The sequence below is a fragment of the Palaemon carinicauda genome, chromosome 12 (assembly GCF_036898095.1).
Source record: "Palaemon carinicauda isolate YSFRI2023 chromosome 12, ASM3689809v2, whole genome shotgun sequence".
Lineage (NCBI taxonomy): Eukaryota > Metazoa > Arthropoda > Malacostraca > Decapoda > Palaemonidae > Palaemon > Palaemon carinicauda.
Window position 1 is genome coordinate 43,201,966 of NC_090736.1, and position 10,811 is coordinate 43,212,776.

The 10,811-nt window shown below is 37.4% G+C and overlaps 1 protein-coding gene across 1 annotated transcript; it reads left to right on the top strand.

The window, feature by feature from the left end:
* The first annotated feature begins 268 nt into the window (after positions 1-268).
* On the top strand, positions 269-583 carry LOC137650780 (uncharacterized). The gene has a single exon (XM_068383936.1). The coding sequence runs from the start codon at positions 269-271 to the stop codon at positions 581-583; it is 315 nt and encodes a 104-aa protein (XP_068240037.1).
* Positions 584-10,811: the final 10,228 nt, after the last annotated feature.

The following is a 10,811-nucleotide window of genomic DNA, read 5'->3' on the forward strand; positions in this document are numbered from 1 at the left end:
CAGACGATAGAAAAACATCGGGAGAAACAAAAAGGATTACATATGGTCTTTATTGACATGGAGAAGGCATACGATCGAGTACCGTCAGGAGATGTGGAGATGTATGAGAGAAAAGGGAGTACCTGAGAAATACGTAAGAATCACCCAAGATATGTATGAAAGGGCAAAAGCAAATGTTAAGAGCAGTATAGGACTAACAGAAAGTTTCCCAGTAAATGTAGGGCTACATCAGGGGTCTGCATTGAGCCCTTACCTATTTGATCTGGTCATGGATGTAGTGACACAAGGAATTAGAGATCAGTCTCCTTGGTGTATGCTTTTTGCTGATGATGTTATACCGTGTAGCATTAGGCGAGAGGTAGTAGAAGAGAAACTGGAGGAGAGGAGAAGAGAAATGGAAAATAGGGGATTAAAGATCAGTAGGAAAAAGACAGAGTATTTGAGATTGAAAAATGGCGAGAATGGGGAAGTTAGTTTACAAGGAGATAGATTGAAAAGAGTTGAAAATTTTAGGTATTTAGGATCAACAGTTGCAGAGGGTGATGATCTGGGGGCACAAATAAACCACAGAATACAAGCATGATGGAAGAATTGGAAACAAGTGCGTGGAGTGCTATGCGACAGGAAAATAAGGGTTAGGTTGAAAGGTAAAGTACACAGGACAGTTGTGAGACCAGCAATGATGTATGGAGCGGAGACGTGGGCAATAAAGAAGACAGAAGAGAAGAAGATGGATACGGCAGAGATGAGAATGTTGAGATGGATGTGTGGGATGACAAGAAGAGATAAGATACGGAAGGAGGTAATTGGCGGTACCACAGGAGTTAAAAAACTATCAGATAAGATCCAAGAAAGTAAACTGAGGTGGTATGGTCATGTCGTGAGAAAAGATGAACAGTATAATGGGAGGAGAGTGATGGAAATGGAGGTACAGGGAACGAGATGGAGAGGGAGACCAAAGCGAAGGTGGGTGGACTGTATCGAGGATGACCCTCGATCAAAGAGATTAACCGGTAATGAGGTGTGGGACAGAGGTAGATGGAGAAAGCTGACCAGAAACATCGACCCCACATAGAAGTGGGAAAAGATGTAGACAAAGAAGAAGAAGAAGAAAATATTCTTCTAGGGCTACTGAAATATCATCGTTATATGAATAAAAATGAATTAGTATGAAAAACCCTAGCTAGAGCATTTGAATGAAGTGACTCTCGTAAATTTAACTCGTCCGTTAATGGCAGCTCATAAAGCAAAGGAACCATCTCACCATATGTATTTAGCGGGAAATATCTGGTGTCTCATTGGCTGATTCATTCTCAACTCTTATTGGTGGCTGTATGTGACGTCATGCAATCTACATCTGGGTTGGAGTGAAAACCCTTTACATATTTTAGATATATTTATGACTTAAACATTTTATTCTTACGGAAATAAACTGAAAAAAAAGTTATTAGTTGGTTGTAAAATAAATGATGTATCTTGTTGAATGGCGTAAGTTAAATAAATACGCCATATTCTAAGGAATACTTGCCTTTGCCTTTGGCTACAATGTTAGATGTGTGCGTGTGTATGTCTGAAGCTGTAGTAACTGTAGGGAACCGCCAATCACAGGTGAGGAAGATTTGGCCAATCAGAGGACAGGAATTTACCTCAAAGAGAGAGTTTCGGGAACTTATGATTTGCTGCTAGAGAAACCTGCCCGAATTTCCATGAAATCGATTTTAAACACTCTAACTTTGGGACGGAGCTGAAGATTTTTGTTTTGTTTTTAAGAGAATTAAAGATATATTTTCTAAAATGATATAGAGATAGGCCGTTAGAAGATGTTTTAATAACATATTTTATTAGAGGAATATATTCTGATTACTAAATCAATATTTTTATTCAGAAATTACGCATTTGTGACGGCATTACGAGTAGGATGAATTGCATAGTTTTCTTTGCTTCTGTTTGCTGGTTTAAATTATTAATTTACCGAGCTGAGATAGTATTTTGTTTATTATGAAACATGTCGTTATAAAATATAGGGGTAAAATGCCAGCAGTATTCATATTTCAGATTAATGATGACTTACGAACTGGAAATTTTATGGAAACAAACTCAAAACAATAAAACTCTTTCCTAAGTAGTATATTTTAATGAAATATCTCGAGTGAATTTGACTCGTTTGCCAACAGTAGCCCATTGATCAGAAGAACCATTTTCATAGCTGGAATTATCTGGCATCCCATTGGCTAATATGTTCGCTACTGTGATTGGTGGTTATATGTGACGTTATGCAATCTCGTATTTTATGAATGAATTCAACTGGGTAGTGGTAAAATGCCCAAACTTAATGTAGATAAATTGAAACTTAAAAATTACTATTTTTACTAAAACAAACTCATAAGACCCCCAAATGTTAAAGAATCGTGGTGGTGGAATGATGAGGCGCAAGAACGGGTTAAAACCAAAAAAGAAGCCAAGAAGAGGGCAGATCTAACAGGACAGGATCTGGATAAAGAAAACTATAAACAAGCAAAGAAAGAAGCAAGAAGAGCAGTAGCAAAGGCAAAGGCAGAGACATTAAATGAAGTCTATAAAGAGATGAAAAACACCGGAAGGAGAGAAGAAAATATTACAAATTGCTAAGACCCGAGATGTTGTATCTAAAGACCTGACAAAGATAAGGCAAATAAAAGATAGCAATGAAGAGAATGAAATTAAAAGAAGGTGGGAAACTTATTTTGAATGACTATTGAATGAGGAGAACCCAATAACAGTATTTGAAGATGGACTCCCAAATGAGACAGTTACAATAGGAGTGACTAGAAGAGAAGTAGAACAAGCAGTAAAGAAGATGAAAAATAGTAAAGCTGCAGGACCGGATAATATACTAGTAGAGTTATGGAAGAGTCTTGGAGAGGAAGGCATAAATATCTTGTGTGACCTGACACAGAAGTGAGAAAAGATGTAGACAAAGAAGACTCAACCAAACTCATAATATTATTAATTTATTAATAATATAGATAATGGATCTCGTTCTAATGCTTAAGTTAAGTAAATACGTAATTTTCGAAGGAATAATTAACTGAGTTCTGGCTACGATGTTAGATGTGTATGTGTAAATTTGTAAACAAAGGCAATAACCAACCAGAGCTGAGAAAATCCAGCCAATTAGAGGACTGGAATATCCCGCCAAGAAAGAGTTCCGGAGACTTGTGAGTTTCTGTTAAAAAAAAACCTGCCTGTAATTTTATAATAATAGCTTTCAAACGCTCTAGCTATAGGACCCGAAGACATTTTTATCTTATTTTAAATGAAATAAAACTTTATTTTCTTTAAAATATATATATAGGCAGTCCTTTAGAAGATATTTTAATAACACATTTTATCAGAGAGATATGTTCTTGTTACCAAATCATTTTTTCTAATAATGAAAATACATCTTTCTGACGTCACAAAGAGTAGGGTAAGCTTTAAAACTTATATAAATGACTATATGGAGATTTTTTTAGGTGTTGAGTGGGAATTTGTTGCTCCAGGAAAGTCTCCCTACGTTAGTTCCTAAAAGATCAACAGGGGATGATAAAGAGCACTAACACTCATGCCACAAACACCCTGCTAATAACTTTACTGACATAGTTCACTAACCATCACTCTTCAATGCAAAAAAGGAAATTGTACCCTGTCCAGAGGTCGGAGAACTCCACACGTGAAATAAAAGTAATTTAATGGCCTACTCTAACTTTTTCAGGTTTAAGGTCATCTACACTCTTAGGCTCTGTTTCGACTCCATCCCAGGGACCCCAGTGAGATGCTGGACAGGAATATTATGTTAAGCGATTATTGAAGCAAAACAAAAAATGGGAGCAGTGATGTAAAGTAAAGTAAAGTTTAAAGATATGGATCTTTACCTTCGAAGCAGATAGGACCAATGATAAGTCACTGCTAGCACACATGACTTACCTAGGCTTACTCCTTTCAAAATATAGGGTATACTGTCCCGAGATTAAATAATCATAATAGACAATCAAATAAATGAGGGAGTAAAAATATAACAAGGTTTAATTAACATAATCTTGATCTATTATACAAATTTACATTAAAATAAATGGACATCTGAGCAAACACAAAATCTAACAAAAGGAAATGCAGATTAATGAAAAATATGGTTGATTAGACTCGTGGTCCTCTGCAATAATTAATAATTGAAATTGGGACGGACACGTGGCCCAGTGACACTGAGCTGCCTTCAAGTCAGCAGCATTAAGATTATATCCAAAACCAGTTTGTTATTTTATTTCGACCCAAGTAGTTTTAGGAAAGAACCAACATACGCTGGGGGTAAGGCCTTTGCTGTGTGTATCTACGCTGTGACATCACGAGCATGGCATACGCTATTGTCAACAAGTTTAGTTGATTTAAAATAGTTCTCCTGATGTTTTGGTAAAGAAAACTTAATGTAGGAGAGAACGTTTAAAGGGGTAGCTACAGTATTAGTAGAGAGCCTAAATAAAAAAGGAAGAAGAAGAGTGAAGAAAATTTCTTCACACCCTGGGGATAAAAGGGAGAAGAAAGGGAGAGAGGGGTTAGTTCCGGAAAATGTGATTCAACTACTTGTTAGTACGCGTGAGATAAACTTACTGAATGAACAAGTGAGTGAAGTTGTTCTTCACAGCAACGTCCGTTTCAAGTTAAGAAAACGCTGCTAGCGTTTTTTAGAATCAATCGAGTTAAAGTTATGCATGAATGTGAATTTGGGGAAAATTTAACCCACAGGCAATGCTTCAAGGAAGCGTTAAGATAAGTAAAAGATCAGTGTTAACTTTAAATGTACGATGCAATGGTGATCAAATTATTAAAATGACTCAATTCTTCCCACCCAAGGGATAAAAGTAGAGCAAACAAAACGTGAGCCAACAATAGTCGAGTTCAGCAATAAGTCCGGCCAATGACAAATTCAAAATTATGGGGGTGAATCCCAGTCTCAGTTGGACACCCAACGTTTTACATAAAATGTTTTTACAAATAAAGTGACTGGCGTAATGAAAGCTATGTATTCGTCGAGGGACAAAAAGAGAAAAGTTACTTCCTTCTCGGCGTTAGCAGGTGAAAAGTTATTTGACATTAGTTTGAATGACAAACCGAGACAAATTAAGTCCATGGGAACATCGCAATTATGACCAGGAGAGTCTTTCCTGTCGTCTTGAATGAAAACGTTTGAAAGCGGATCATTAAAAGTAAAAGTTGTGTTCAGGACGAGCTGAAGGACGTCAGGGGGATTGTAGTAACATGACAAATTATCAAGGCAAAAATTAAATTTACGCATTGAAGTTAAAGCAAGGGATTGACCTGGAAAATGCTGCTGTATGACTTGGCAAAAATAATAAAAGTTAATGGTGGCGCCATATATAGCTGAATGAAAATGATAAATGACGTCCATGGTACTGTGATCCTCAAGCAAGGTTAATCGTAAACAAGCTCTAAGCTCCGGTGGTAGATCTACATGTGTGACCTTCGCTAAATCCGCCGTGAGTGCAAAAGGTTCCTTTCTGACTGCTAAAGTCTTAAGTTTGCGATCCCGCGGCTCGTTCTGAGAGCAGGATTCAAATTCTGACGTGGATGTTTTAGCATTGACGCGGGTTGGAGCGGAAGTTACGGGCTTAAGGATAGGACAAGCAGGCAACGTGAGCACTGATCCGTGGGATGGTACGAGTTTAATGAATGAATCTACCGGTACAGGCCCTTGCTGGCCTTCACGCACACTGTCAGGTTGAGTGGTATTTGCACTACCACCATGGGGGTCCTAGTTGAGACCGCGAATGGTAATTTTTTCGGGACGCACCATTACCGGCGGTAAAGACAAAAAGGGTTGAGGCCGATCAGACGCTGGGTTAAGGTTTGGAAATGAGGACGGAGCAGAAGGGACTGAAGCAAACTCACTAATCTTGTGCCGTGTTGGCAGCATAGTATTAAAATGTGAAGATTTCACGGGTTGGGGAATTGATACAAAATTATGATCATTGTGCCTGAGTGCTGAGACATTAGGGGTATTAACTAAGGGACTGTTAATGGCATTTACAAAGGGACGTGTCACTGAAGGTGTTGCCCTCATAGAAGAACAAGACTAATTATGTTTAATTATTAAGTTGGGATGAGCCATTAGGCTATTAAAAGCAATTTCAATTTTACTTGAGCAGGCAGCAAGCACAGGATAATTTACTTTAACAATGGGATGGTCGTAATGACGTCTCCAAAAATTCTTGTAATTACAAAGTTCATCTCTTACTTTACCAACTTCAGTTTTAAAATGAGCTACGGCTTCAGGACCCATGTTAGGAAAATCTACTGAAGCGAGAGCATGAATTACTAGGTCTGCGTCCTCGCAAACAAAGTTGAATGTTAACTCCTGTTCCCTAAGCCGAGTATTAATCTCCTCGGGGCTGAGCATTTCTGCCTTAGGCGGTGGAAGGATGTTTATGTTAAAAGTGAAGTCCGCCATCTTGGATTGACCACGTTTGATGAACGGATTCGGAAAAGCAAACAAAGGGTAACTGAATTTTCAAAGTTTCGTGGCAAAATCGAGGAACATGAATATAAATTTTTACAAATTTACAAGTGATATAATTGAATATTAAAAATTACTCATAATGGAAGAAAAATGCTTAAATGATAAAACAAAATGTAAATCACAAAATTACTTGACTTTCAGACTGACTGGGCCCAACAAAGCAGACGATGTTCGGTCACATGACAAAAACTTTACCAAAATGAATTACATACGCACATGGCGTATGTTAGAAAGTGCATGGGCTTATGAATGCAAAAAAATAAGTTAAAAGTTAAAATAACAAGTTGAGGTTTACACTGTTGTCATGACGATTTCACAGTTGCGGGCGCACTGAGGCGACCACTGAACTATTTAAAAGGTAAATAGGCGCACAAGGCAACGACTTAACTGTTAAAGTGCACTCTCGTAGAGGCTAAACGAATATAAAATTTCCCTCATGATGAGGTAAAACAAAATCTCCTCACTAAAGGACAAAAACGAAAATCTCATCACTAAAGGACAAAAACAAAAATCTCCCCACTAAAGGACAAGAACAAAATCTCCACGCTAAAGGGCAAAAACAAAAATCTCCTCACTAAAGGACAAAAACAAAATTATCCTCGCTAAGGGACAAAAACAAAAATATCCTTGCTAAAGGACAAAAACGAAAAGTTCCTCGCTAAAGGAAATTAAATGGAACTGAACGCAGAGTTACATACAGTAGACAACAATTACACACCCTTTAGTTTGGGGTTGTAAACAAGATCCGCCATCTCGGAACAAACACGTGGAATGAAACGGACTTGGTGAAATAAAGTTTCTATTCTACTTGTAAAAAAACTTAAAATTATGTTGTGCCAATTCGCTCTATAGGACAAAGACACATGCTAGGTATACGGGAATGTTAGTTAGAAAAGTTAGGGAAGGTAAATGACACAAAGGAAGGTAGACCAAGGTATAAAATGTTACAAATTATATGTTAAATTAGCAAAATTAGTTGACAAAACGAGTACACCGGTGACCTCGTTGAGCAGTAAACACGGACGTCTGAACAACGCAAAAACCTTACTTCAAGCAATTTAGAACTTTCTAGTTATGAACGGAATCCGCCACAACATGTGGATGAACGGATTCGAGACAAAGCGAAGTTCCTACAAAAAACTGTAGAGAACATTCAAACAACAAATTAACCTGGTTATGTAGTTCTTATACAAAAAAGATCATAATGACCACAAAGTGATATAGCGAGTTACTGTATGCTTAATCAAGCTGATCAAGCTGATTAATTACGTTAATGCTTCATAAGTCAGAGGTAAAAGATCCGGTTCGAAGGACCACTCGTGTGGAGATTTTTTTAGATGTTGAGTGGGAACTTGTTGCTCCAGGAAATTCTTCCTACGTCAGTTCCTAAAAGATCAACAAGGGAGGATAAGGACACAAACACCCTGCTAATAACTTTACTGACGTAGTTCACTAACCATCACTTTTAAATGCAAAAAAAGGAAATTGTACTCTGTCCAGAGGCCGGAAATCTCCACACGTGAAATAAGAATAATTTAATGGCCTACTCTAGCTTTGTCAGGTCTAAGGTCATCTACACTCTTAGGCTCTGTTTCAACTCCGTCCCAAGGACCCCAATGAGATGCTAAACAGGAATATTATGTTAAGTAATTATTGAGACAAAACAAAAATGGGAGCAGTGGTGTAAAGTAAAGTAAAGTTTAAAGATATGGAGCTTTACTTTCGAGGCAGATAGATTCAATGATAAATCACTTGCTAATACACTTGACTTACTAAAGGCTTACTCCTTTCAAAATATCGGTTATACTGTCCCGAGATTAGATAATCATAATAAATAATTAAAGTAAATGGACATCTGAACAAACACAAAATGTAACAAAAGGAAATGCAGATTAATGAAATAGATGGTTGATTAGACTCGTGGTCTTCTGCAATAATTATTAATTGAAATTGGTACGGATACATGGCCCAGTGACCCGGAGACGGCTAGTCTCGAGAGCAAAAAATTATATAGAAAAAACTGTGCAGACAATCCCACCCCACACAACTCGAAATGTGTAATAGCCAGTGAAACCTAGTGAAGTTAAAATTAGTCTAAGCTAAAAATGGGGGAATAAGTGGCCACGTATTGGTACCTGCACCCCTTGGAATACTGTCCTTGTCCTCAAATGGCTGTTGACCGAATATTTGCAGTTTGCACTTTGCACCCTTGACTGGCTCCCCCCTAGACTCCTAACTTTCGGCAAATAGGGTTCCCCAGGCTTGCGTTCTTCCCTATCTCCACTCGGCAGGTCCTGGTGCAAGTCGAGTTTTGTTTGGGAAGGGGGTAGGGGGTGAGCCAGTGGTGCAGAGATTCACTGACCAGGTCGGTCAGTCAGTCAATACTGCTTGCAAACGAATGGGGCGAGGATAGGCTCGTGCCGGCTCACCTGTCTTCACCTTTCAAGACAGGTGACGTACGTTGAGCGCAGGGAACCCAGTGGAGGTGCCATACCGAGACTTTTGGACAGGGCAATATATTGTTGTAAGGAGTGTAGGATTTTGCACAAAATACTCAGAGAAATCTTGCTGCTCTAAGGGAGTTTGCATATACAATAATCCTACGTATTCTATCTAGCTAAAAATTTAGGAGTGAATGACAATTAGCAATGGGCTGGTGCGATGGGCATACATCTAAAAATTAACAGACCTTAATTGGTATTGAGAAATAAAATCTGCTTTCAAGTCAGCAGCATTAATATTATATTAAAAAACAGTTTAATATTTTATCTCGACCTAAGTAGTTTTAGGAAAGAACCAACATACGCTGGGGTAAGGCCTTTGCTGTGCGTATCTACGCTGTGACATCACGAGCATGGCGAACGCTACTGTCAACAAGTTTAGTAGATTTAAAATAGTTTTCCCGATGTTTCGGTAAAGAAAACTTAATGTAGGAGAGGACATTTAGGGGTAACTACAGTATTAGTAGAGAGCCTAAACACAAAAGGAAGAAGAGTGAAGAAAAAATCTTCACAGATTAATCAAATAATTCTGTTTGGTGGTCTACATAGAAGTGAGAAAAGATGTAGACAAAGAAGAAGAAGTTTGGTGGTCTGAGTCAGGTATTGAGTTACATGGCTAATATTAGATATTCAAATAACTACTATTGTTTTATCGAGCTTATACTGTATATTGGAGGAACTACAGTAGTACATGACTGTAATTCGTATTTTCTTACATTTCAAGCGTAACGTAAATTATTGGAAGGAATAATTGCTTGTTTTGGTTACGATGTTTGATGTCACCTATGTGTGAAGCTATAGTAAACAACCAATCACAGCTGAGGAAGTTATAGGCTTAAAGCCAATTAGAGCATTGGAATGTGCTACCGAAGGAGATAAGAAATCATGAAAACTGACCCGAACGTCGATGAAATTACATTTTAACGCTCTAGCAACTCGGGGCAGAGTCGGAGATTTTTTTTAAGGGTATTAGAGTTATATTTTTTCCAAAATATATAGAGACAGTTTCTTATAAGATGTTTTTATAACATTCTATCGGAGGATTTATTTCTAATTACCAAATCATTGTTCTTATTCAGAATAAGACGTAGGATGAACTTCATAGTCTGTCTATTCTAAATGAACGATTGAGTGATCAAGTCTGTTTCCGGGCATGAGTGATATTGAGTACATAAGGCTAATATTCGATAACCATATACTATGGTTATATCAAGCTTAGTTAGGGAAGGAACTGGACGGCTGTCATTTGTATTTTGTTACCTTTTCAAGTAGGTCTATGTGTAATTATTCGAAGGAATAATAGAATGATTCCATTAATATGATAGATAAAAAACAAATTCAACAGTGATCTTTGTATATAATTAGTGTTTGTTCGTGTAGCCTAGATATCAAATATATATCATACTTGAATTCCATTACATTGACGTTTCCACGTGATTTTTTTTTCTTTTTTTCTTTTTTTTGTCACTGGTAAATTTGCATGAACAGAATGATTTGGATATTTTGAAGAAGAAGAGAGTAGACTCAAACTCTCAGAGTCATGTTGCCATATGTGGGGATTTATTCCTAGATTAGGGGATTTTGGGTGTGTGATGGGGATATTCTATACAAATTTTTATGAAGAATAAAAGATGAGTAAACCTTTATTTTATTGCAATTAGTTTACTTGCACTTACAAAAAGTATAGTGAGTAATTTCTATATGAGCAAAGCCGAGATGATCAGAAGAATTTTTTTTTTTTTTTTTTGGCTTGTTTTGGT

Coding starts and splice junctions, on each gene's coding strand:
- LOC137650780 (XM_068383936.1), top strand. CDS start 269: ATGGATGTAGTGACACAAGGAATTAGAGATCAGTCTCCTTGGTGTATG.